General features: G+C 47.2%; 1 protein-coding gene across 3 annotated transcripts in view; it reads left to right on the top strand.

Annotated features, from left to right (window-relative positions):
• The window catches only part of GAS7 (growth arrest specific 7), a 76,813-nt gene that overhangs the window by 17,548 nt on the left and 32,253 nt on the right, over positions 1 to 27,012 (top strand). For 2 of the 3 annotated variants that reach the window (XM_058852111.1, XM_058852109.1), the window contains exon 2: positions 14,210 to 14,333. In XM_058852111.1, coding sequence (XP_058708094.1) covers positions 14,210 to 14,333 — 124 coding nt within the window. The remainder of the gene's footprint in view (positions 1 to 14,209; positions 14,334 to 27,012) is intronic. The other variant, XM_058852110.1, reaches the window with a different exon arrangement.

The raw sequence follows: 27,012 nt of genomic DNA, 5'->3' as shown, positions 1-27,012 counted from the left end.
AATGTCAGGGCTCTCCAACTTATTCTTTCCCTGTTGAGGCTGAAATATTTGTTGTTGGTATTAACTGTGAGAGCCACTTGATGACAGAGGGCTTTATTAATAAATGACATTTTGTTAAATATCCTGAACATGGTCATTCATGGGTAGCTCTCCTCTGCCGAGCTTCAACTTGTTCTTTTATTTAGCCTTCCTCTTAATATACATTTACAAAGTATTTCCTGTTACTGTTAATGCTTTTCTGCTGATTTTATCTACTTTTGCGCCTACACTTCTATACTTGTCATAGGAATAACTAGCAGCTTTTTTTTAATTTAAAAGCAGTCTAAAAGGTTCATTCTCTTACATGCCTAGTACCAAGCACAAAGGCTCCCCAGTCCCAATGACTTCTGATGTTTCCATATTACAATTATTCAAATTCACTGATGCAGTAACTGGTGATTATATGCTGTAATGGACATAGGAGGAAGACAGATATTGAAATGCCCAATTCCATAAACAAGATTAACTTGCTGGGTGTAGAGCAATCAAACCAATATATTTTCTTTACCTGCTTTGAGAGTGTGGTTTGAAGAATCTGGAGTATGCAGGAGGTCACAGTGTCTGGACCACGTTGGAAATGCATCCTCTTGGCAGGAAAATCACAGGGACTGAGGTGCCAGGCAGTTTTAAAATGGCCAATTTATTCATCATCTTCTTTCAACCAGGGTTAGTGGGATTGGAGACTGACTGGGAAAAGAGAGAGGGTGGAGGGGACCCAGTGGCACTCATTGTGTTCTGAGAATGCTCAGTTACTGCACAGTGCAAATTCAAATTCATCAATAACCCTTTCCAGAGATTTTCCCTGTGCTGGCTTTTTTGGGGGGGCTGTTTTCTCCTACTTACACTTTTTCCAAGTTGAATATTGAATTGATATTTCTTGGATGTTTCTGGCTGCTCTATTTTTTTCTGCTGATGTCTGAGCCAGATGCAGTTGGGTCATGGTCATGGTCATGGTCATGTCCCACCAGCAGGTCTCCTGCTCAGCTGCCACTGCTGTCTCCCAGCACTTTACTTTGCCATCCCTCATTTCTGCAGTCCTCCCCACCACTGGCAGTCTGCTGCTGTAAATGTTATTATTGCATATGGATCAGGACTGAGTGGATTTCACTGCACAAATGTGGTGTCCTGGATATTATTCTTCTCAGATGAAATGTTTGTATGGTGGAGTTTCATTAAAAAGAGCTAAACCAGGAAAATGAGATCTGAGCTCTCTTCAGCGTGTAGAGAGCCAGGAGCAGCAGCTGTGAGGACAAGGAACAGGTTTCTTACCTTAGAGGTAGGCCACTAATTAGAAGGTAAACGTGAAAAACCCTTTAATTTCAGCCAGAGATAAGAGGCTGAAATTCACTGCCTGGCCTGGTGAAATGGCTGCTGACATTACAGCCCTGGGAAGGTTGCACATGGGGGAAACACACAGGTGTCCTCTGCTTGTGTGCTCCTCCAAATCAGAAAGGCCAGAAGAAGGAGCAGAGCCACTGTGCAGGAATGCTGGAGAGGGGACAGCAGCTGCAGAGAGCCACTGGTGCCGATGGATGGATGAGAACCAGCTCTGGCCTTTCCAGGAGCACGGGGAACAGGGAAGCTCAGCTCCTGCAGAGCCCTGGAGACGCTGCTCTGCCCACCAAGGGCTGATTCAGGGTGCAGCCTTACCTGGATGTCACACACTGGCTGCCCTTGATGTCAGCCCAGCAAACAGCTTTGATGTGGCTGTGCAGACCTGGCTGTGGGTGAGGATTGAGGCAGCCAGGCAGAGATACGTGTGGTCATGGCCAGGCAACCTCCAGAGTCCCTGAGCCTGCTGGGGAGGGAGGATTTTCCTGAGACACATCTCAGTCTTCTGTCAGGGTACAAAGGCAGACCCACATTGGGATACTTAGAGAGGGAGCCCCTGGAAAAATGCTGCAGATGCGGTAATTGGTGTCAGTGGGGCTCTCCCTTCCTGCTGAGCCTGGCAGGAGTCTGTCCCAGCTGCGAGGGGCACCAAGCATTCCACACTGCCCCCAGAGCCTTCCTGTGTCACCCTGTCCTGCCAGCAGGCACGGGCACACAGCCCTGCTCTCAGAGCAGCAGTGGCTGCCTGTCCATCTGCCTGTTTGTCTGTCTGTCTGTCTGTCTGGCCACAGCAGCAGGCAGGGTGAGCTACGGCTCTGTGTGGGGCTCCTGCAGCCTCCTTCAGGCGTGCCAGGCAGTCAGAATGCCTTCCTCCCGTGCCTTATTTTGTTGTTTGTTTGTTTGCTCGTTCGTTAAGATTTGTAGCAGCAACAAAAAGAAAGAAATGGAGGTGGTGTGTCTGTGTGAGCGCATTGTGCTGCGGGGTTACAGGCACAACAGTCACATTCCCCACGCCTGAGAGAGATTACAAGGGAGGGCGCAGGAATGTGCATCTGGCAGCACTTTGTATCTTGGCCATTTCACTGCTTGCTCTGCATCTGAGGTTCCCAAAGTTTTGGTCGTGGAAGGCCATTTAATCCAAGAACAGATTTCATCTGCAGGAAAACACCATTCAAGAAAAATTGAGGGTGTTTGTAAATAAAAGGTTGCTGTTGAAAAAGTAGTAAGGCGCATTATGTGGGGATCTGCCCGACCACAGCAACAGGAGGAAGCGCATTTCATTTTAAAGTAGAGAAAAGTGTAGTTATAATATGCCAAAAGATTGCTTAGGGCTTGGGGCCAGGAACAGAATCTGAGCAAAGTATTGCAATTTTGTTTTAATTTCATGGGTTTTGAGATAATACTTGTAATAAAATTATCAGAAATGCAGATCATTAAATGTAAGGTTCTCAGTCACCTTGTCCAACATTCTTCCTAAAAGAGACAAGATTAGTTAAAGTCTTTTTAAAAGTAGTTAAAAATAAATTAATGCCCCATCCCTGGAAGTGTCCAAGGCCAGGTTGGACAGGGCTTGGAGCAGTCTGGTCTGGTGGAAGGTTTCCCTGCCCATGGCAGTGAGTTGGAATGGGATGAGCTTTAATGTCCCTTCCAACCCAAAGCATTCTGTGATTCTATGATAAATAGAGACTAATTACTACAAACTAATTTGGATTGTTTTTTGGACACTCTCACAATGTTCTTTTATTAACTTCTCATGAAAAGGAGAATACACTAGCTGCTAGGAGAATACACTACCTGACAAGATCCCCAGAAACTTATCTACGATGCTGTTACTTGCTTTTCTAACTTACAGATACGCTCCAGATATTGCTCCAAACTGTTTCTGTAAATGCATGTTTTTGGCAGATGACTGCAGCATGGTTTGTGGTTGCTGTGCCTTAGCTCTGCTATGCATGCTTGTGTGTGCATGTGGGAGGGAGCCTGTGTATTTTAAGAGAGAATCCCTTCTTTTCTGAAAGGACACTAATTATTAGTTGTTACCAAGTGATTTTATTGTGTCTGGGAAACTGCAGAACCCAGCAGTAGAATGGGGCTTGTTAAAACCTTAGTGATGTATGAGAAGTGAAGCACATGAAGGCATGCCCCAGTACAGATGGGAGAGAGGATGTTGGAATTGCATTGTTTGGAATTGCATCCAGCTGCTGGAATTGCAGAGGATGCTGCAGGAAGATAGCAGCACAGGTAGAGAGAAGAGTGCTCTGAGTTTCCTGCAGTGCACAGGCTGAAGGCCCCACATTAAAACCTTTGGCATTTTTCCCAGATGTTCCATTCCTCCAAACCCAGCTGCACTCACAGGCACAAGAATTCCAGAAGGCAGCCATGCTGCCTAGCTCTTTGTTTGCCCTCAAGCCTGCTGAGGGTGACTCTTCTACCCCCTTTTTCATGCCACAGCCCAGGGAGAGGGGTCAGACAGCGAATTTAAGTCTGTGGGAAGTTTCTTTTTATAACTGCTTCCAGCCACCCTTCCAGGGCAGAGCACCTGGAGCAATCTGTGTGCCCACTGATTTTGGCTGCCTCTCGGGCCTCTGACCATCTGAGCTGGTGTGCCACGCTCTGCAGCCACTCAGGGAGGGATTTGTCCCCATGGCAGGTCATTTCAAACTGGAGACAAGCAGTAATGCTGCAGCTGGCTTGCTCTGGACTTGTGACTCCCTGTGCTTCTGGGGGTGACTCTGACAGTACAAGGTTTGCTCAACAATGGCCCTGTTGTCCCCAGATGCCCAGAACAACACGGCCTTTCAGAGTACTTGGCCCTGGTGCTCTGCCTCGTACCAGATGCTGGTGTCAGAGACAGAGTGGCACATGCCTCCTGAGAAGGGTGGGGCTTGTAAAAAAACTTCTCTGCTCCAGGTTTCACACAACAGTCTCAGGCATCCAATTTTGGGAAGAAAATAACTTTAAAATTGAGTGGTACAGTGCTAGAAACAGCCCTGGGGAGAGACCTCCAACAAAGGAATCTCTGGGCTTGTGCTGCCCTACAATCCACTTACCCATTGCAGTGGTGATTTGGGGTCTCTTGCTGCTCTCTGGCTCCTACAGAGTCCCCAGGTGACCAAACATCCCCTACTCAGCCCTGCGGGGCCCTGAGCCCTTGGTCAGGCAAAGGATCAATGTCCTTTCCCAGCTGCTTGCCAGGGGCTCTGGCCATTCCCCCACTCCTGGCACAACCTGCAGCTCCCACCTCAGCTCCCCCTGGAGCATTGGGGGCTCCACAGTGAAGGGAGGAGAGCTCCTGCCTGCTCCTGGGCTGCCCTGGCACAGGACACATCCAGCCCAGGGTTTTGGAGGGCTGGCATTTGCCTCATCCCCAGTCTTTCATCTCCTTCTGGCCATTCCTACCCTACCAAGCCATGCTGTGATAACTCCTGCTTGGGGAAGCCTTAGTATCCAAGAGAGCCAGCACATGACAGCCTGTGGCAGAGCTCTGGGTCTCCATTCCCATTGAGGGGATGGGGCTGGAACTCAAGTAGTTCTTGTCAAACCCTGTCACATCAGAGTGGGCTGAGTTTACACAGCAGCATGCAGAGCTTTTGCATAGAAACATGAAATTGTCTCATGGCAGCTCTGGATTTCTTGGGAAATCAGCTTTGTCCCAACCGGCCACATCCTGTTATTTTGAGACATTGTGATAGGGAGACAGCATGGCTTGATCTTCTGATGACAGAAAGGTAGCAGAGCAGGGCACTCAGTGTGCTGGCTGTGTCCTGGCAGGTGAGCCATGCCTAGACCTCCAGAGCCTATAGCCACTCTGCTAGTTTCAGATGGGATTCCAAATGTTAACTCTCTGAACAGCAAGAAACATTGGTGCTGAGAGGAAACCAGAGGAACGGGAGAGTGCTAACTTCTGTATTTCTTTTGAGGAAGAAGGAAAAAGACTACAGCTAATTCAGAAAAACTCCTTGATTCCTACAGGGAAACTGGCTGCTGGGAGGGTTTGCTCCATGTTCCAGGGAGACAGCTGGTCACAGATATGCTTGGGGATGGGTAAGAGGTATCAGCCCAGTCCTTCCTGGCATTCATTCACTGGACTTTTACCTTCTGGATGGTTCATATGCTGACTTCCCACAGGGGTATCCAAGGCCATGTGTTGATGCCAAGATCTGCCCTTTTTCTCTTCAGTACCTGTTTTTTAGACAGAATTAGGACAGAATGTAGTCATCAGTCAGGGCATGGACAGATAAATGTCATCACCAGCTGCCTATTTAACTGGTTCCTTGAATCCTCTTACCCTTCACTGGTTTCATCCCTTGCCCCACCTTTGTTTCTTCCTCTAACCATCCCTTCCCCTAATCATCCCATGTCAGATGAGGAAAGAGGTGAATAATACCTCTTTCCCTGCATCTCTCTATCAGTGTGTGGTGTAGAGAGCCTTTCCCGTGTCTCACTGTGCTGGTTTTCACCCCAGACCAAGGGCCTGATGGCTCTCACCACAAGGGTGACTGCACAGAGTGCTGTCTTTGTGGGATTAGGTTATCTCTGCTCCTATCATTGTCCCTCTGTGTTCTGTTCCTGTTCCTCTCTGCTCTGTTGTGTGTGGAGTTGGGCCCTTCATAGAATCACAGATTCCCTAAGGATGGAAAAGCCCTCTGAGATCATCAAGTCCAGCCATTAACCCAGCACTGCCAAGTCCAGCACTGAACCCCTAAACACCACATCTGCACATTGTCTGAGCACTTCCAGCCACAGTGATTCTATGACTTGCCCTGACAATGCCTCCTAATGCCTGACCACCCTTTTGGTGAAGAAATTTTTTCTAATATCACAGAAGTCTGTCTACATGACCCCTCATTGGCCTTCCAAGGGTGTGATGTAGAAGCTGCATCCAGCAGTGCCAACTCCTTGTGGCTGCCTGATGTGACCACCCACAGCTTTTTTCCTGCTCAGTGTCAGTCTGGCCATCACCTGTCCGTGCATGGCTCAGTTGGGTACAGGAGAGGGGCTGCTCAAAGGGAATTGGACAGATGTGTCCATTAAGTGACTTGTCTGTTAGCACAGAAGGGAAAAACAATCGTGTGTTTTCCTGGGGGTGATTCCTGAGCTCCCTGTGGGTGTCACTGTGTTTTAGGTGGGCTTTCTCAGAACAGACACTACTCCCATCTGGCTGTCCATGGTCCTTGGCACCTGGTGAGAGAGTGGTCCTTCATTTCCCCCTTGGTTGCTCTTTCAGTGCCAGATCTCTGCACCCTTGTCACAACGTGCTGAATGCTGTCACCCCCTGAGAGCACCCAGAGAAAGGAGCACAGGAAAGGGAGCAGAGCTCAGGCAGAGCAAGTGGTGAGAAGGCTGGAGAAGGCTGACAGCTGGGCTGTTCTTTGCATGCTCTCACCCTCCTGCTCACTTGCCACTCCCCAAATCCTGGCTGTCAAAGGCTTTTTATTGTCTTTTTGCTAACCACCCTCTTCAAATCAGGGCCCCACTCCCAATGCTCTTTCTCCACACTGAATCTCAACCCTTCCATCTTTTTTATGCTTCCCAGTTCTTACACCTGCCTAGCTTCCCTCCTCAGCCAAAACCCACTGATTGCTATTGCCAAGCATTCCCTGAGCTGTTGCTTTGCCAGGGGGTGAGCATCGTCTGTGGTAGGATCTGGACCAGACGTGGTGCCAGGAGTCCCACATCACCCACCACAGGGGCCAGGCTCAGCTGCAGCTCAGTGCTGTGACTTCTCCCAGTCTGGCACATGGCTCTGTGCACCAGGCACATGTTGGGAACGAAAGGAGAGGACTGAGCTGCACTGGAGTTACTTGGATTTTTCACTTCTGGTTTGACAGCCCCTAATTTGAAGGGGTCAGGATGGGATTCACAGGTCAGAGCATTTCTCTTCCCACACATTTTGGTCTCTCACACAGCGCCGAGGCAGAAAACATCACCCAGTCTGTCTCCCTGGGTCATGTATCCTTCAGAAACAGTTTGTTTTTTCCTCATTTATGGTACTGATGGAGAAAAATATACTAGTCCCAGAAGGCACATTCTCTGCTAACACTGTGCTTTTCGTGTATGTTACATTAAAGACAAGTCCTGGGCACATGGCTGTGCCACAGCCAGGGACCTGGGTGGGCGAGGAGGGAGGCTTTTGGCAGCTGTGGATCTGGCTGGAGAGCAGGCAGAGCTGGGTGGGAAGCATGCACACTGTGTTCCAGAGCCAAACAAGACAGAGAGGAGTGCAGAGATACAGGAGAGCTGGCCACCCATTCCTTCTGCTCACAGCCACCATCAGCTGGTGGGAAGGTGGCAGAGATGGCATCCAAGGAAACAGCAGCTGCATGGAGATGCAGGAGTTATTTAGGAAGAAGGAATGAAGCAGTGGCATGGCACAGAGGAAACTTATTAGCACAAGGAGACTTTTAAAACTGGGAAAAATGAGAGCTGCCCATTAAACTGGAATGTGGGTAAGTGCTGGGTGTAGTTCAGCCCACAGCTTCAACCTCAGCGCTCTGAGCTGCTCTAACTCAGCACGGGAGGGGACCAGGGCTGGTGGCACAGGGCCACAGGCAGTGCCCAGAGCAGAGGAATGGCACAGCAGGGCTGCAGGGCAGTGGCACAGGCAGGGCCACCCAGGGAGGGTGACTTGTCCCCAGCAGAATGTGCCATCCTATTCAGCCCGAGGGGAGCTGTGCTGGTTGCCATGACAACCAGGACAGATCATATGACCCGTTCCACTTTCTATATATAAATCTGTTTCACACAGTGTATGTGACTCCATGGAAACCAAATGTTGAGCAAGAAAGATTGCATAAAAATGAACAAAATGCAGAATGACTCAAAGTACGAGGCAGAGAGAGGCTGTGGGTAGGGCTGAGGGGTTTGTGGGTGCCCCAGGCCTCCTCCTGAGCCAGGGCACAGGCTGGTACAGGCATCAGCTGAAGTCAAACACAGACCCCACTTCTTTAACTGCACCATACAGCACCTTCCTGTACCTAAAGGGGCTCCAGGACAGCAAGAGAGGGACTTTGCACAAGGGCCTGGAGTGACAGAGAGCAGGTTTTGATAAGTTTTTAGGGAGAAATTCTTCACTCTGAGGATGTTGAGACCTGGCACAGGGCGCCCAGAACAGCTGTGGCTGCCCCTGGATCCCTGGAAGAGTCCAAGGCCAGGTTGGACAGGGCTTGGAGCAACCTGGGCTAGTGGAAGGTGTCTCTGCCCATGGCACTGGGGGATGGAATGAGATGAGCTTTGGGGTCCTTTCCAGCCCAAACCATTCTATGCTTCTGTAGTTCTGCCTTTTCTGTGCCATTCCCTAGGACTGACACACTCCTTTTCCAAGCTCAGTGGTCACACACACTGCAGCTGGACAGAAAGATAAGCTCAGTATTGTCAGTGCGGAACAAGCCATTCCCCACAGGACAGAGGCTGTTCTGGGGCAGATTAATGCTGTTTCCTTGCATTGCTCCTTGCAGAGAGTTTCCCCTCTATAATTTTCCCATCTTTCTGTCACCAGTGATCCTCCAGCACTGCAGGGCAGTTGCTTGTTTGGGCACCATGGCCTTTCCTTGTGCTGCTGGGTCTGCAAGTGTGACTGGACAGGTGGCAGCAGGAGGTGAGTGTGCTGAAGCTGCCCTCCAGCCCTTTCCCACAGCCAGAGACTCCTCTTCATTTGCTCCAAGACTGCATGCTCTGCTGAAATAGGGTCATAAAATCACAGAAGAATTTAAGTTGGAAGGGATTTTTGAAGGTCTCTGGTCCAGCTCCTTGTTCAGAGTTAGATCAGGTTGCTCAAGGCCTGAACTTATGGGTTTGCGATTGTTTTGCTTTCTTTTCCCTGGGGTTGTGTGTTGGGAATTGCCCCTGGTCTGAGCTCTGCTGGAACACTGTGCAAGCCCACACATCTTCAGGGAGCTCAGGCTTGTCAACACACAGATGTTTCCTCCCCAGGATCCCTCTTTGAAGGAGAATGGGGATTTCCTGCAGTTTGAAAATGGGAAGTCATTTTCCTCTATTGAGCAAGGCAGAACTTGCCTCAGGGTCAAGTCATCATGGATTGAACTGATGTGTGTCATTCCCTGTTGCCTCACTTTGCTTCATAAAACCCTTTTTGGCTCTTTTTTTCCACCACTGGGAGGGCATCACAATGCCAAGGGCTATTCCAAAGGAACAGAATGAGTTGGGCTGCTGCTAACTTGATGAAGAAGACCAAGAAAGGAACGAAAAACAGTCAGAAAGTCAGAAGAGGTGGAATGGGAGAGGCACCCACCACCTCCGTGCTGGCTGTGCTGCCCTGTTCTGAGCTGGCCCAGCCAGCCAGAAAGTGTCAGGGCTCCAACAGGCAGGCCCTGGCTGCTGCTCCTCTTCATGTGAAGCATCCAGGATGCCTGACCCAGTTGTCCTCGTCAGACGAGCTTCCAGACCAGCAGTGTATAGCAGCACACAGATGAAACAGTATTTCCTGGTCAGGGTTGTGGTGCTGTGGGGTGGCTCTCTGGCCCACACAGGTTGTCTTCTTCTTGATATTCCTGTCCCACTGCCCCTGAATGCAGGGGAAGAAGCAGAGAAAATGGTCAGGTTTGTGTGCTCTGACCTAAACAGCAAATCCCTCTGCCTCTTGGTAGTGCTGCTGTCCTGGATTAGAGGAGTTAACCCCATAGATCTGTTCTTATTCCACATGTTTGCTTTTGCCATCTCTCTATCACGTGGTTTGGTGCTGAAGAGCTCCAGTGCCCTTTCTGCATTTGCTGCTCATTTCTGTTTTCTCTCTTCTGTGCATTTATCAGGAGAATTCCATCCCTGTGTTCCTGCAGGCAGCAGACAAAAACCATCACTTGTCACATAGAACAAGACCTGTTGGGTGGCTGGCTTTTGTATGTTCCCCTGCTACATTAAATTCTGATCCTAGGAAATCTCGTGGGAGAGAAGTTCTTGCGCTGTTGGATTTTAATGTTTTGTGAGACACTTTGATCCCTTTTCCAGGCATCAAATACAGATGGAGGAGGATTTCACTGGGGTCACACATTCGCTGCTCACATTGTTCAGGTTTCCTGTTTCCTCGACCATGTGTTGCACACATCCTTTCTGGGTCCAGATTTGCCTGTCCACCACCACGGTGACAGCAGCTGGTGACACTTCCAGCAGTGACAGTCAGGGGAGTGGCCTGAACATTTCTGAGCTTGAAGGCACTGTGGGAGTCAGAAGGTTTAGAAAGTGGAAGGGACTGCAAGCCCACCCAGCCTGAGCTGGGGCAGGGGTGTCAGGGTCCTGGCTTTTTCTCTTTATTGGAATAGAGAAGAACTTCTAGAAAGAGGCATTTAATCTTGATGGAGGGACCACAAGAAGTGCACAGCTCCCTGGTAAGCCTTGATACTTATTCTCATGATTGGCAGGTTCTTTTCAAGCTGAGCTTTTCTTCAACTTCCAGTCCCTGTCTGGTGCTCTCTCTTTGCTGGTTTGCAATGCTCTCTGCTGATAGGAAACCTCCTCTCCATGCAGATGTCCTCTGTTGTGATTTACTGTTCTCAGAAATTATGCTGGCAATAATTCTCCTAAAACAGGAACAAGAAATCAAAGTAACAGTCCAGTCTTGCTGATCTAAGGAAAGGGTGCATCTACACATGGATACCTCTCCTGGTTACAAGCACTTTCCTTGTTCCATGTGTCTGGGAGCAGAGAAAGTGCCCTGCTGGGAGGTGGGTTTGGGAGAGCTCTGAAGCCTGTCTGTGGGTGCTGTGCCAAATGTGGAGCTGTGCCCTCTTGGAACCCTATCTGCCAGTGGCTTCTGCTCCCTGTGCCCTGTCCTTGCTGTGTCCCAGCAGCAGGATTGCCTGTCATCACATACCACAGTAACCAAAACCTCTCCCACATAGGTGTGCAAACATGGTCCCGGTTTAACTGTGCTGGTGCAAGAAGAAGGGACTGCAGATGGCCTGGCTGGGACAGGGTTGTGTCTGCTGAGGAAAACTGAGGATGAAAATCTCTCCTTTTCCTCAGATCTCCTGTTTTGGCAGAAAAGGGACAATGTGCTGCCCACGATGGCCTCTCTGGTACTCTCATTTCTGAAAGGATGGCTTGCTGAATGTGCCTAAGCTATGAGGTACTTCATCTGTGGTGCATTATAATGCCCAGGCCCATGTGCCTCTATCCCAGAGCTCATCATCCCACTCTATCTATGCCAGAGTGTCCTGGGCTTCTACATGATGAGAACAGGGCTAGTAGTGATATGGCAAGGAGGAATGGCTTCAAACTGAGAGAGAGTAGGTTGAGATTAAGACATTAAGAAGAAATTCTTCTTAATGTGGGGCTGGTGAGGCCCTGGCACAGGCTTCCCAGAGGAGCTGTGGCTGCCCCTGGATCCCTGGAAGTGATGCCAGGCTGAATGGGGCTTGGAGCAACCTGGGATAGTGGGAGGTGTCCCTGTCCGTGGCAGGAGGAATGAATGAGATGAGCTTTGAGGTCCCTTCCAACCCAAACCAGTTGGTGATTCTGTGATTCTGTGAGGGCAGATGCTGAGGAAACCTGTATGAAGTCAAGTTTTGTTTCTTCTTCTGTTCCTCCCCTACGCCATTTTCATTCCTCTTTTCCCCTAAAGCTGCTGTAGGAGTCCAAGTGTTGTTGGGAGGGGATTGCACTGGGACTGGTTAGGGGCTCTAACACAGAAGTGGTGCCAGCATTCAGTGGATCTTCCTCTGCAGTCTCCATGGGGGGATATATCCTGTCTAACAGTGAGCTGAGACACATTCCTGTCTTAAACAAAGGGAAGAGATCCACACATACTCCATGCTGTCTTGGTTTCAGCTGAGATACAGTTAGTTTTCTTCCTAGTAGCTGGTACAGTGCCAAGTTTGGGTTCAGTATGAGAATACTGGATATTGATGAACACCCTGATGTCTTAGCTGGTGCTCAGCAGTGCTCACTCTAAATGGAGGACTCACCTGTGTCCTGTGCTGTGCCAGCAAGGAGCTGCAGAAGGAGCCAGGAGGGAGCAAGGCCAGGGCAGCTGACCCACACTGTCCAAAAGGATATTCCACACCACAGATATTCCTCTCATGCCGGTGTATAAACTGGGGGAGTTGTCTAGGAGGGGCCAAATGCTGCTCAGGGAAGGGCTGGGTATGGGTGTTCAATTGTACTGTGCTTGTCTTTCTTGGGTTTTATTCCTCTCTCTTTTTGTTTCCTCCTGTTTCTTTGTTATTATCATCATTATCATTATTATTATCATTATCTTTTACTTTATTTCAGTGATTAAACTGTTCTTCTCTCATGAATTTCACTTTTTTTTTCTGATTCTCCTCCCTATCTCAGGGGTGGGAGGCAGGGAGTGGGTGGCTGTGTGGTGCTGAGTTGCTGGATGGAGTTAACCCACAGTACACTCACATAAAAGCAGACTGTTTCCCCATTGTTTCCAAGAACTTCAGCATTTGGCATTGCATTGCATTGCCATTTGCATTGGCAGTGCTGATATTTCCTCTTGACTGTCATGGATAGAGACCACTGTGCTCAAAGCACTTCTTTACTGGCAAAATCAGATGCAAAGTTAGAAATATTAGTGACCACAAAATAGAATTGGCAACTGCAAATCATAATGCTTGTATGCTTTTTGAAGTGATACACATTTTGGCACGGACTACAGATGAAACACTGGGTTAATTTTGCTTTTTATACTGTTTCCATCCAACATTTGCTGGTGTTTACTGTATAGCATCCAGGTCTGTCACTGGGCATAACCTTTGTTTAAGAATGCAGCCATGGCACTCACCTGTGAAAGTCCACTCACCTGCAGTCCAGCAAAGAGACATGAAGCAACACTGAAAATGTGACTGAAAGAATGTTGGGGCAATTCAGAGCTTCCCTTAAGGAAACTGGTAACGTCTGTTCATGCAGGGCACTGGTGCTGACTGTGCAAAGTGGAGGAATACCATGGGCCCCTAAAGTGATCTGAGCTTAACAGCGACCTGCTTGGCATGTGGAATCACTGTAGGATTGTATTAAGAAGTAGGGGTAGTGGGAATGGAGGGAATTCAGTTCCAGGAGGGAAAGAAGGTGTTAGGTACAGAAACGGCGAGCGTGCAGCAAAAACGTGTGAAATCTGGACCTTCTGAGACAGAAGCCAGGGCTGGGTTACCCCAGATTCCTCTTTAGGAGGTTCCTATGCACAGCAGAGAAAGTCTGGTGTATCTTTTCTTATTTTCAAGGCCAGATATCAGTGAAGGGAATATGAGGGAACCAACTTGCTGCTGCATTCTTCGAGAGCTGGTTCACTCCCACACTGCAGAGTTTACTCTTCTTCAGCGTCCTTTTGCAAACAATAACAGAGCACCATTAATCCCATGGAGGAGGAGCTGTCCCAGGATTTGTTCCAGTACTCTGTGCTATCTGGAGCTTACAGGGAGAGAGGCTGGTTTTGTGGGTTGGGTGATGGTGCCCCTGTAAAATAAATTGTGACAGCACCTCCATGATCAGTGCTTTGACCCACTGGTATATCCATGGGAAGGTAAAGGAGGGCCAGATGCTTGCCTGTCTTTCTCAGACACTTGATGATTTCATGCTTTCCATTTTACTCCTCAGCCAGAGTCATTTTCTTGGACAGCTCCTCATGCTCTTGGGACATTAAATACAAAGGGGTTGATTTTTGTCCCAAAGGGTGATTTCTTCAAGGCAATGTTGCTTCATGCTCTGGATGAAACTAGCACATATGAAGGGAGAAATGGAGTGAAATTTTTTGGTTATACTGGAATTTCTAGAAAGCTAAACCACATCATTTCTTTCCAGCTATGTGTCTGGTTAGACTTTAGATTATCTAGATATTGACTTAACAGGTTGGTTTTTTTTGTTTTTTTTTTTCTTTTCTCAGCAGAAACCCCGAAAGGCAACTCCTCAGCCAGGAGAAGACACCATGAATGGCCACCTTCCCCCCGGCTGGCAGAGCTACATGTCTCCCCAGGGTCGCAGGTACTACGTGAACACCTTCACAAATGGTAAGTGGGGGTGGCTTTCCAATAAATGTTTCACCATACCAGCAGAGATCTGTTTGAGAAATCATCTTGCTAGTTGATTTGGATAACAAAAGTGTCTGCAGAGCCAAAGTAATTAACATGATCCTTACACCATATGAAAGAAAATACAAGAAGATTATTATTCTCTGTCATCTTAATTCTGACCATCAGAAGACATCTGAGATGTTGACAAAAGACAGAGAATGTAAAGCAGAAATGTCCCTGTCATTAATGTTTTAGAATCTGAAACACTGTTAAAGATACAATTTTTATCACATTCCTTATTTCCTTTACCTGGAGATATTTATGTCTAGATATACACATACCTGTAAATAGTTTGATAGAACATCAGATATCAGTAAAACACCTTTGGGGAAAACAAACAGTGAATTGGTCAGACTCAGCTTGCCTTGGAGACAAAAGGAAAGAAAAACACATGTAATGGGACAACACAGACAAAGCTTTCAGTCTGTATTTGTGTGCTCTATTCACTGTCATGTTGAGAAGCAGACTTAACTCATGATCTTATCACCTGCTCAAGACCTGTCAAACTTGTACCACCTCCAGTTTACCTGAGACTCTGTGTCAGCCTGCTCTTCTCATCGTGAGCTCACAGCAGCATTGCAAAACAGGGTCTTGTGACCAGAAAATCCACATTTCTGTAGCAAAAAGGAATGCCAGAGTGACTTGAAGGAGAGGACAAGTGGAACTAACCTTGTTCACAGGGAAGTTGCAGCCATCAGGAGTGACCCCTGGCATTCCTTTATTACACTCACAAAGGAGAGCCATGGGCACCTCATGGTCTGTTCAGGGGCTGATGTGTTTTATTTCAGAAGCTTTTGGCCCACAGCTTTGCCAAGTCATTATTTACTGGAGTTTGATGCACTCACATCTTACAGGATGTTCCCTCCAGAAGGTGCATTTCCATTTAAGCCTGCCTCCATTTTCAAGCACAGTTTGCTCTGGCTGATGGGCAGCATCCCCTGCACAGCTGGGGAGATCAGCAGGAGTTAGATACCCCATCCCCACTGCTGCTCAGATGTGGGGGAAGAGGTGATTATGCTCAGTTGTGAGCCATCACTGTGATGGACCCCTACTCACTGGGCTGAGGCCAGGTAAAAGGCAGAGCCTGTTTCTTTTGTGATAAGAGCTCTTGTCAGAGGGACTCTGCCTCAGAAACATGGGGGACGGCGACTAAATTTCTCCATAATGTCAGGCAGTTTTGTACTTCCCTCACAAAAATTACAAGTAATATAACAAGGGCCAATTGCCATATCCTGCTTGGGAGCTCAGGCCAGAAATCAGAGATTTCTGATTCCTCTAGGAAGGGAGGATAACTTTGGCACAGGCTGACCAGGGAGGCGGGGGAATCTCCGTCCTTGGAAAATGTCAGAAACTGGCTGGACAGAGCTGTGGCTGATCTGTTGTTAGCAATGATCCTGCTCAGAATAGCTGGGCTGAGGACTTCCAGAGGTCACTTCCAACCAGTCTAGTCCAAACCACCTATGGTGTTTATGTAAGAGAGGATAGAAGTGGGGTTTCTGTGTTCTGAGCCTTGCTTTAGGGATCACTTATTCAAGTTCTGTTTAGATAAGAATGTTTTCACCATCCTAAGCCCTGTTGGCTTTGAAGTCAGGCTTGCTCTTTTTCCTATGCTGGACTCAAGAACCCTGCATTTCTGAGCCTCCCATTGTTCCAGAAAGGCTGTGGGACAGCAGGAATCTCCTGCAGCATGTGCAGGGGCACTGACTACCCTCCAGCTTAGTTGGTGTTCCTGGCAAGCTCAGCTTAGCTAACCTGCTCAGTTAGAATATGCTGCTGCCTCAAAGTGTTCCAGCTGCATAGAGACTGCAGCTGGGTGATACTGCTTGAGAGTGTTTTTGCTCTGGTTGGGCTATACTGCATGATCAGACTCAGACCTCAAATGCCTGTGCTTCCTCAGAGTGGATTATGTGCCACAAAAGTGTCACCTGTGGTGTCATCTCGGCTTCAGACAATGCAGAATGCAACCTCCAGGCCTTTTGGCTGAAGTGTGTGGTGAAGCCTTTCCCAGTCCTGGCATGAGCAGCTGTCTGGACACTGTTTTGATTTAATCTGACTAATTAGCTTTGACCTCTGATCCCACAAAAACCTGTGGTTCAGGACTATCCATAGGCTCATGATGGTCAAATTTTGTGTTGCTACACTTTCTTCTTTGACTGCTGGACCTGCTGAGCCATGCAGTCACCATAAAGTCACATTTGGCATGTGAGACTTGCTCCTAACAGTGGGACTGCATTTTGACACTTAGAATGTATTCTCTGGGTTTCAGCCATAGGATAAGTCAAAGACAATATGCTAGAAGCCTTAAACCTGCAGCACCCATCTTTCCTGTGGCAGGGCTGCATTGGCATGGGTGATGTTTATGGCCAGTCTCACAGACTGGACAGCTCACTGCTGACTTGTCTGAACTGCTTATTTGTCCTGTCACTGCTACAGCTGCTGCTGGTAGTACCAAGATAAACACTGGCAATGTTTGTCATGAGGACATGGTGCTGGCACACATCTCTGTCACAGGGCTTTGTGGGCCTCTGTCCCTCTTGGCCTCCTTAGCACCATTGTTTCAGCAGCAGGAGCCAGGTCTCTTCTCCATCAAGGTGCACATGTACCTCTAGGCTGCTCTCATTTACCATTCACCAGATGATGAAAGTACCCTGAAGCATTGGAGAGAGGTATCAGTGTTTAATGCATGCACATGGGAGCTCAGAGGTCAGTGGAAGACAGCTGGCTGACCTTCAGTGCCTTCACAGACCACTCCAGCCTTCAGTGAACTATGTGATTAAAGGTCTGCTAATCATTGTTACCCACCAACAGCAGCTGATGCAGAACTCTTGGTGTGTAACATCACAGCCACTTCTCAGATATCACAGGCACCAGGAATCTCTTTTTGGGAGGCAGGCAGGCAGGAGGGAGGGAGGGAGGGAGGGAGGGAAGGAGGGAGGACTCCTCTCCATGGCATCCAGCAGGATCCTCAGCTGGAGCCCTCACAGCAGTTCCTTGCAGCTCTGCCTTGCCCATGTGCTGTGTGCACCCAGGGAATCATGTCCAGCTGTTTCCATCCAAGGGTGCTCCATCCATGGATGCAGCTGCTGAGTCCCTGATGACAGCATCCTGCTGCAGGGCACCTCTGATCCCACTTTTCCAGGGGCCAGAGGATACAGTCTTGACCTGCCACTAAATGCAGTTAATTGTTGGAGTGCTCCACTCTGGCTTTTCCTTCAGGGCTGGTGTTAGGCAGCAAATGTAGCACTGCATTTTATGTTGAACAGCTCCCTCTGAGCTCTTTTGGAGCCTGGGGCACACAGATCTATGCTCCTTTCTTTTTGCACATGTCCCTGAAGCATTGTTGTCATGCAGCCTCTCTTTGGTTGCCCTTCCCATCGCAGGTCTCTCATGCATGAGGTGGAAGAGAGTCACACAGCAGCATGGTGAGCATGCTGTGGGAGCTCCAGGCATTGAGTTCACTGTCTGTTCGTGTAAATGTTGTATTTGGGCAGTCTCAGAGTGGCATGTCCCTCACTGCAGCACTCCAGCTGTGCTGGGTGTCCACCAGTTGCCTTGCCAATCCCAGGGCAGAGAGAGGGGATTCATCCAGCTCAGGGCTGTGACTGAGCCCTGGGTCAGGTACAGAGCATCCTTCTGCCCCACTCTGGGGCACCCACTGCCTTTCTGAGGGGGAATGCTATCAACAGCAGCCTTTCTTGGCAAGTCTGTGGCACTTTTAGCACTTCCATAGCTGAAAAGCTCCATCGAGAGGAGGTGTGGGACTGTGGCTGAACATTTACCCAGCATCTAGGCAGGGTCTGTGGGTAGGGGACCTGTGTGAAGGAAGGCAGTTCATTGATGGGAAAACAGGTCTTAAAAGCAACAAAGGCAGTTTGAAAGCTGACTACAGGGAAAACAAGGCGGGGACCATGATTAAATTACAATAAGCTGCTGCAAAACTGTTTTCCAGCTCATCCTCAGAGCATGGTAATCAATGGTCCCTTGTCAAAGGGAAGTTTGTACTGAAGGGAATCCTGCAGTGATCTGCCCAAGAATCCATTCTAGGCAGTATTTCCAGTGATGAATGGCATGTTGACATTGAGAGCACTTATTCAAACAATAACTTTTAATTGGAGCTGGAAGAGAACACGGTGTTCCCTCCTGCACAGAACAGGCTCAGAATTCACAATCACCCTGGAATAGGAGGATGCTGTTCTGTTCAGTAAAGATGCATTTAAGATCAGAGATCTCATCAGATATAATTAAATGGCAAAAGACAGGCAATGGAACAGTTTACAGATGAAGACATTGGGGCTCTGGAGGATCTGAAGTTGAGTGAGAGCCAGCAGTGTTGTGCTAGAACAAACCAGCCAGCATTTTCCATTGTATAAATAGGAGTGTTGTCTGTGAGGCATGAAGTAAGCGTCCAACTTTACAAGGAAATTATAAAGTCTCAGCTGGAATATTTTATCTTGTTTGGACGCTACACTTCAGGAAATATGTGAGTCAGTTGGATAAAGCCCAGAAGAGAGTAGGAAAAATGATGGAAGATGTGGAAAACCTAGCCTGTGGGTAAATGCTGGGAGATTGGGGGTGTCTGCCCTTAGAAAGCAAAGATATGGGCAGGGTCATGAAAGTAGGCTTAAAGTGCATAAAATGCCATTAGGGAGAAGACTGTTTGCAATGCCTGTCATCACTAGAAGATTTCAATATCAATTTCAATTTTCATCACTAGAACACATTTCAGTTGCAACCAGGACAGCTAACCCTTCCAAGCTCTCTTGGAAGTGAAGTGTGGGAGTACAGTACAGCCTGGGAGTCTGTATCACCAGAGCAGGTTATGTAAAAGCATGAAAATTCACTTTGGCCTCACTCTGGGGTAGAGCAGGGACAGTAAAACTTCCTGAAATCCCTGTCAGGCCTGTTTTTTCAGTCTGTAAAACCTAAACTACATGAAAAATATTTATCAGTGTGGAAAGTGACAAATGCCTGGGGACTCAATGACAGTTGTTCTTTATTTGGTGTCTTTGTATTTCCCCAGCTTTTACAATCATCACATCTAACCTGGCTCTTGTCACTCATCTGCTGGCTTGCTTTTTCTGGTTGTCTGAGTCAAAGAATCTTAATATGAGTTTAGAGGAACATTTCATTTGTGCTTTTCTTTTGCAGCTGTGCTTTGTGTTTTGTGCACTGTGTTTTGGGGCAGGTCCTGCTCCTCTGTGGACTGTCTGTCCTGCCCTGGAGCTCTCCAGGGAAAGGCAGGATCAGCCAGGAGTGTCACCAGGTGCTGGGATGGGTGCATGGCAGGGAGCAGGGGGTGGACACAGCCTTTGAAGAAGGTCAGCAAGCTAAAGCTGTACAAGATTTGATATGGTGGAGCTCTGTGCTGCTCCCCAGATGAGCTCTGTGTGTAGTTCTGTGCCCTCCTTCTAAAGAGAAGAGGTGTTGGGTGACCTGTCTGTTCCACAGCTCGTCATGCCTGGTGGTGCATCTTCTCTGCCTCAGTGCAGAAGCCTTTTTTTTGGGGGTTAAATTGTTTTATTGCTCTTAGTGCTTGAACAATTCAGAAGTGGTAACTCACATTCCTGGGGAGGAGAAATGGGAGTTTAGGGGCAAGTAACATCTTGACTCTTCTGAGCCTTCAAAATGCAGCAGATGCCTCCCTTCTTGTGAGTCATTACTGTCACCATTGTTTCCAGTGGTTAATGTCCTTCCACACTGGGAATATTTGCCTTTGTTATGTATCTTGACCCTGAGATGAGCTCAGTTGGTCAGAGCAGGGTGCTAATAATGCCAGGATTGTGGGTTTGGTCCCCATATGGGCCATTCACCTAAGAGTCTGACTCCACAACCCTTCTGGGTTCCAACTCGGACTATTTCGTGATTTTGTGATCTTATCTGACTGTAACAGTATTTCCACCATGTGTTGTTGTGTGGTCTAATTTTCATTGTCTTTACAGGAAAAAACAAGGAATTGGTTCTTAAGTAGAAAGAAATAGAATATATAAGACAGTGTTCTTATGTGGAAGAAAAATGTTAGGAAAATCGGTAATGAAGGAATTTGGGTTACCCTGGAACAAACAGCTGTGCAGAGGTGACAAACAGCACGTTTCTGTCTGTCTCCACTTGATATCTCAGATAAACACTCCACATTTATCATCCTTTGAAGCAGGTTCAATCCTGAAACCGTTGTAAAGGCCTCTGAGTTGTACACAATCTGCACAATGAAGCCCAAGACAATTTCAGTGTACCCAAGGTTTTCTGAGCATGGCCTTGCTACAGGAAGGTTGAGTCCAGTGACATTAGAGCTGGGTGCCTGGCATCTGCCTTGTGCAACATCTAGAGACATCCACGCTTGCCATGCCAAAACACAAGAAAGAGTGCCCAGAATGCACAGCCACTACGTGGTTAAAGAGTTACTCAGTGTCTGTAGGAGGGGTTTACAATTGTGTGTGGGTGGTAGATTCAGCAGGAAAATATTTCATTATGCTGAAGAAATTGTCTGATGGGCTGCAGCTGCAATACCTCTTGCATTAGTCAAACAACAGCACTCCAGCTACCTTGCCCATCACATTAAAGATGACTTATGTACTTGTGACACCAGTGTTTGTGTGGCTTACAGTCACCTTGCTTTCACAGCTGAGGCCAACCTTATGTGGTGTGTTCTTATTTCCAGCCTTTTCTTGTCTTTTATGTAAGCTCCTTCCCATTTACTAAACAGCATTTTATCTCCTGGAAAGCAGGACTTCTGCTTTTGTGTTATCTTGATGCTAATTAAGGTCCATATATTCTTATCATCATAAACATCATTAGTAAAATGCCACCTGCACCAGTGAGTTCTGGGGTAGTCCTGAAATGTGTGGCTGAAAGTGGTCATTTCCTTGAAAGGTCTCTGAGTTGAGGGGTTTTATTCATCCCTCAGCATCTACAGTCAATTCCTACTCCAACTAAACTTGTGAACTGCAGCTCAAAGAGTAAGTCATTTATGGAGACACCAAAGAGGTGTCAAACATTTTTATTACACATTTTCTCATACACTTAAATGGTTTCAGTGAGCATTTCCCTCTGATACAGGATGCCCTAGCTAAAGGGTGGTGTAGGAACCTGCCTTGGTAAAGTGGCCTAAAACCCAGAACAACAAAGCCTGTCTAGGAAAGTGCTGGAAATGGCATTATTATCACTGCTAAGCCTGCAGTGAAGGGCTTGCTTTTGTCACATGTTTGCAAAAAGGAGGGGCATGGTAGATGTCGCAGTAATCATTTTGAAAGATCAAGTGAGAGCTCTTGTCAGCAGCTTTTCCCGTGCTGTGGAGGTGGCTGCAAGCACCTCTCTCACATGGACAGAGCAATTCAGGAACTCCTGGATGCTGCCTGACTCCGTGGTGTGTCTTTCAAGACTGAGGTCAAAAGCTGTTTGGCAGCCTCGGTCTCTCTTTTATTGAGCTGCCTGTGGGATGGAAGTGGATTTCAGTTCTGATACCGCAAGTCCTGCTGAACAAGTTCATGTGCTGCCTGGTATTCTGCTTTCAGCACTTGTGTGCTTGACTCTCACGTTTGATGCAGAGATTTGCATTGGTCAGTTCTGCCTGCTTTTTTGTCTCTTTTTATTAGGTATGAGGAGGGAGGTAAAGGCCACAGTCCTGGGAGGCCCATGGAGGAGTGTGAGGTCACTGTGTTGCAGTTCAGAGGCTCATGCACGGGCTGGTGGTTTGGGCATTTTGAGCTGGTACTGGAACAGGTGACCCATACAGGATTCAGTACTGCAGGGCTCAGTGGACCAAAATGTGGGAGCACAAAGATGAAGAAAGTGCTCAGGAGAGACCACAGCCTTTGGTCTGCAGGAGGCCAGGGCTGGTCTGAGTTCTGTGAACTGATGCAGAGGTGAGACCTCCTCATTCCAATGAAACACAATCTTGTGCTGCACATCCTTTGTGGAACAGAAGGGAAAAATATTTTCCTTGCACTCTTATTCATCCACTCCTTCTTCTTCAAAAGTTCTGATGGTTCACACCAGTCCCAGGGCATTGTGAGTGGTGTTCCCTCCTTGCATGCACAAACCCCCACAGTCCCTTGGCCATTCCTTTGGGCTTTTTTCTACCCCACACAGTATCAAGAAATGAAGTGCTATGAAAACTTTGCCAATTCATCACAAATGGGGGGAAGATCTTAGCCAGAAAGGGGACATGAGGTGTGACAGCCCTGACAGTTCTCTGCTCCTGGCTGGTGAGGCAAGGCTCAGAGCGTGGTGGCTCCAGGCAGAGGAGGTTTTGGCTGGGAGTGCTGTGCTATTAAAGAAAACCTGTTTCCTAAGCAGGGCTGATTGCCCTCCCTCTGAGTCACAGGGCCAACCAATCTTTACCCTTTGGGGAGCCATGGACCTGCCACAAACCTTGCTGAGAGCCTGTGGAGATGCAGTGGAGAAGCACAGAAAGGTTATGGAGGGTTTGCAAAGTGTCTGCAAGGGAGGAGTTAAAACTGTGTGGGCCTGTTCTAGCCTTTTGCAGATGTGAATTCTAGTCCTGCTTGTTTTCATGAGCAGTTTAGGAGAAGTTTTCAGGGTTTCTTCTTGTGGCATTGAGGGGGGACATGTTCTGTTGCTGTTCTTCCTCCCTGTCTGTGCGTCTTCATCCTTGGCCTGTGCAGCCTGCACAGCTTCAGGTTATTCAGGGCAGAAACTGGGTTTGGAGCTGCTCAGCATCACAGGCTTATTGCTGTTAAAGCCAAAATAAACTCCAAACCTATTTATAAAGATGTGAGTTAGCACCAGTAGCTGGGTGACAAAGGGCAGGTGCTACAGATCTTTAAGAACAGGAGAGGTTTCTGCACAGAAAGCAGACCCAGAGTCCACTGGCTTGATCTGCCCCATTCTTGTAGATGAGAGAATGAAACTTTGGAGCACTTAGTTCCAAAAATAGAATTACACATGACACCATGCTGAGGTACTAAATGCATTCCTGAAAGGAATATGAGCACATTTGTGAGGGATTGTGCTGGTACATAAAGCCCTGACTTTAGGCTGATGTATGTTCAAGCTGGAGAGCAGCTCCTTTGACCTTAGAGTGTTACTGAATTCATGGAAGAGGGACCAACAATTAATTCTTCAGCTGCCACAGCGTGATCACAAAAATCATCCACTTCAGGATATTCTCAGAAGCTGTGTTTCTTGACTAACACAACATCCCAGAGTGTGTGGCTCTGACACATCATGTCATTTCTCATTCTGCCAAACAGAAGTGAACTTGCTTCCCCCAAACACCACAGGTTTCCACTTTTCCTCTGGTAGGAAATGTTTCACCACTTCTGTGAAAACCCTCTCTGGTTCCGTTGGCCAGTAGAGCTCGGATCTTTGAACTGTTTTTCCTTTTACTACGTCATTTCAGTTTTAACAAGTGGTTTTCTCCTGCCTTGCTGTTCACTAACTAAATTCCACAGAACCACGGAATGGTTTGGATTGGAAGGGATCTTGTTCCAGCTCCTGCTGGGGGCAGACATGTTCCACCAGACCAGATGGCTCCTAGCCTTGGCCTTGGGTATCTCCCAAGGCTGCAGCACTTCTTTTTGTTCACAATCCTCCTTCACAGTCAAAAATTGTCTGCAATTGTCTGCTGGGTCATCTCTCTCAAAGAAACTACTGCTTATTCCTTCCCACACTGCCTAATTGGTGTAATTAACGTGTGGCTGGTAAGGGAGGACAGAACTTGTTGGTGTTGGTCTGCCAGTGCTAAATTGCACCCGGAGTACGAGGCTTTAACTTGACTGGAACATCCTCTGGGGAAAAGTGTGTGGGATATAAAATCCAGGCCAATATGGAATCTATTCCTAAAATCCATGATCACTCTTTTACCACAGAGTTACAAGTGGCCTTCTGATTTTCCAAGCAGCAGGATTGAAGGCTCTGTGTGGTACTCCCAGACAAGACTCTGCCTTTGCTGGATCAGACAGTGCATTATCTCTCAACAAGCCTTCTCTGTGTCTCTGTAAAAAAAAGTCATCCCCCCACTCACTTCTAATCCCCACTCTCATTTCTAATCATGACTAAGCTGCAGAGAAATTTATGTCACAGTTTTACCTTTGTAAATGTAGTTGCTTCCAGTAGATGGCATTCCAGCAGTGCAGTTCTGATCCAGATTAGTCCCTATCCCTACTGAGCTGCCAGAATAATCCCTGCACAGAAGTGGACTTTTTTTTCTCCTAATGCTCAAAATAAATGGAATTAAAACATTCTTGTTCATTTCCTAACCAATTAAATATTTTTTTTTATTTAATGCATTTTATAGCATTGTTTTTTGTTTGTTTTTTTTTTATTATTTTTCAATGTGCTTAACTCCAAAGTCATTTTATTTTGGAAAATTTGTCAAGACACTGAATGTTTTGAATTGGATTCACAAATCTGCTTACCACTGGGCACTGCTCTTTCATGTGTGAATTTTCTGCCCTCAAGTTATGTGTCTGGGTGCTCTGTGTGGCAGAGGGGAAGAATGAGGCACTGCACAGCAGCTCCACAACAGCCAGGAGGCAAAGCAGAGACCAGTTACAAGAAGCAGCTGGTAATTTTCACAGAATCACACAAAATTCTGAGCTGGAAGGGGCCTGCAAGGGTTGAGTCCAACTCTTGAGTGAATGGCCCATAGAGGGATCAAACCCTCATGTTAGCATCATGCTGTGGCCAACTGAGCTACATCTCTTTAACCAATTCATTACATTTCATACATATATTTGGTAGGTTTTTAGGTGCATTCCTCTATAGGGTCTCAAAAATGCTGGAGGTAGATAGGCTTGTGTGAAACCCCCAAGCCAAACATGAAGGTAATTTGCTTTACTGCTAACATTAAAGTCAGTGCTGGCAAAAAAAAACATCACTGCACTGGGGCTCAGCATCAGTGGGCATCAAATTCCCTTCTCGCAGATCTCAACTCACATTATTAATTAATCAACAATTTAAAAATTAAAAAAAAAATCTACAAGACACGTGGGTACTGTATTGTTTATCTTTGCCTTACAGTAAATGTAAATTAGAATTTGTCTTTATTTAACCACGCACTTGTGGACTGTAAGCCAAGCCAAGCTGACTCATAAAAGACAACTCTTTGCATTTGATTTGACTTCTGTTTAGTCAAGACACTTCTCAGTGCTTCTTTATTGACCTAGCGTGGAATTTATTTACTTACTGCCCAGTTCACAAAAACAGGCTAAAATTTAAATATTCCCCTGTGACTCAGCAAAGCTTGTAGTTCATCAGGTTTTGCACTTTTAAAGGAAGAAAAAACTCAAAGTATTTTTCTTTGGAAGCAAAAGCACGCTGTGTTTCAGGGAGGGGGTGAGAGGGGAAGGTTGGGAGGAGCAGGGACATTCTGTAATCTCTGGGACATTACAGCTGTGGGAGGTGGCACCTGCTTCCATTTGGGATCTGTAATCCTGAGTCCTTTCCTGAAATAAGGAACCTAACACAACCCTTGAGGACATCTCTGTGCATATATATGAATATATACATAGACATTAGACACATGTATGCATATACATATGTGCATGTGTATATATATATATATATATATAAATAGGCATTTTATGGTTCTTAAGCATGTTAATCTCTTGGGTTTGATGCCTAAATAAGCACTGACCAAGGACAGGAGGCCTTATGTGCCCTGAGGGAGGTGTTCATTGCCAAACCTAAACTGTTAATCCTCAAGGGCTCTCCTCCATCACCATTTGACCATGGTCATCCAGAATACTGACACAGATGCAGGATTTCAGGCTTTGGCAGAATTGGATGGTTGTTGGTTGGGATTTGGGAAACAGCAGTTTCAAATGAAGCAGCCAAGTAGTCCTTAGATTTGATGAAAGTTTATTTGTTTATTTTCTTATTTGATACCATCTGGCAATCGGTGCTGTTTAGTTGATTTGGAACTGACATGTGCATTCAAAAGGAATGGTTCCTTGGGCTTTCTAGCTGGACTTCTGTGGAAGCTGCTGCTCTCACTCCACTGTCTTCTGTTTACAACTTTTTAAAAGTTTTGCACTTAAATCTTCTGTCTTCAGCATGTGGTCAAAAACAATTTTCCATTTGCTGAGAAAATGAGCAGAATGGTTAAACTACAGAGGCAGCTGAAGCGAGGGAAGCAGAATCAGTCTTTGGAGTGTCACAACTGCTGTGACAAACATTTGCAGATTCCAGCTGCTAAGTGACCTGAGTGGAAAAAAAGGAAATTTTCCAGGGAAATAATTTTTTTTGGGAAAAAAGGTGCTAGAGCTTGTGCATATGTGTCTGGAACCACATCTGTGAGGCACTCACAGCTGCCTTTCGTGGACAGAGCAGGGACAGAGGCACTGCCACTGCTTGGTGCCTGTCCCCAGGCTGAGGAGCACGGCTGGCAAGGGTTTCAGTGCACCTGGAAAGGCACTCACTGCAGGCCAGCTGAGTGCTCCCAGGCACTGATCTGGAAGAACCAGTGATGCAGCTTCCAGCCTGCTGTCTCCACCCATCCCAGCTGGCGGCTGTAGCAGGAAGATGTGAGGGGAGAGAGGAAGTGCAAGCAGGTGCAGGCATCTTCCTCACAGGGTGAGAGCCTGGTTCAGAGGCCAGTGAGGGTCAGAGCCTGGTTTATGTGTACTAGCCATAACTCTGCTATGTGTGCAAAAGC

Source organism: Poecile atricapillus, chromosome 17 (assembly GCF_030490865.1).
Source record: "Poecile atricapillus isolate bPoeAtr1 chromosome 17, bPoeAtr1.hap1, whole genome shotgun sequence".
Classification (NCBI taxonomy): Eukaryota; Metazoa; Chordata; class Aves; order Passeriformes; family Paridae; genus Poecile; species Poecile atricapillus.
Note: the sequence above shows the minus strand (reverse complement) of the source record. Positions and strands in the feature narration are given on the sequence as shown.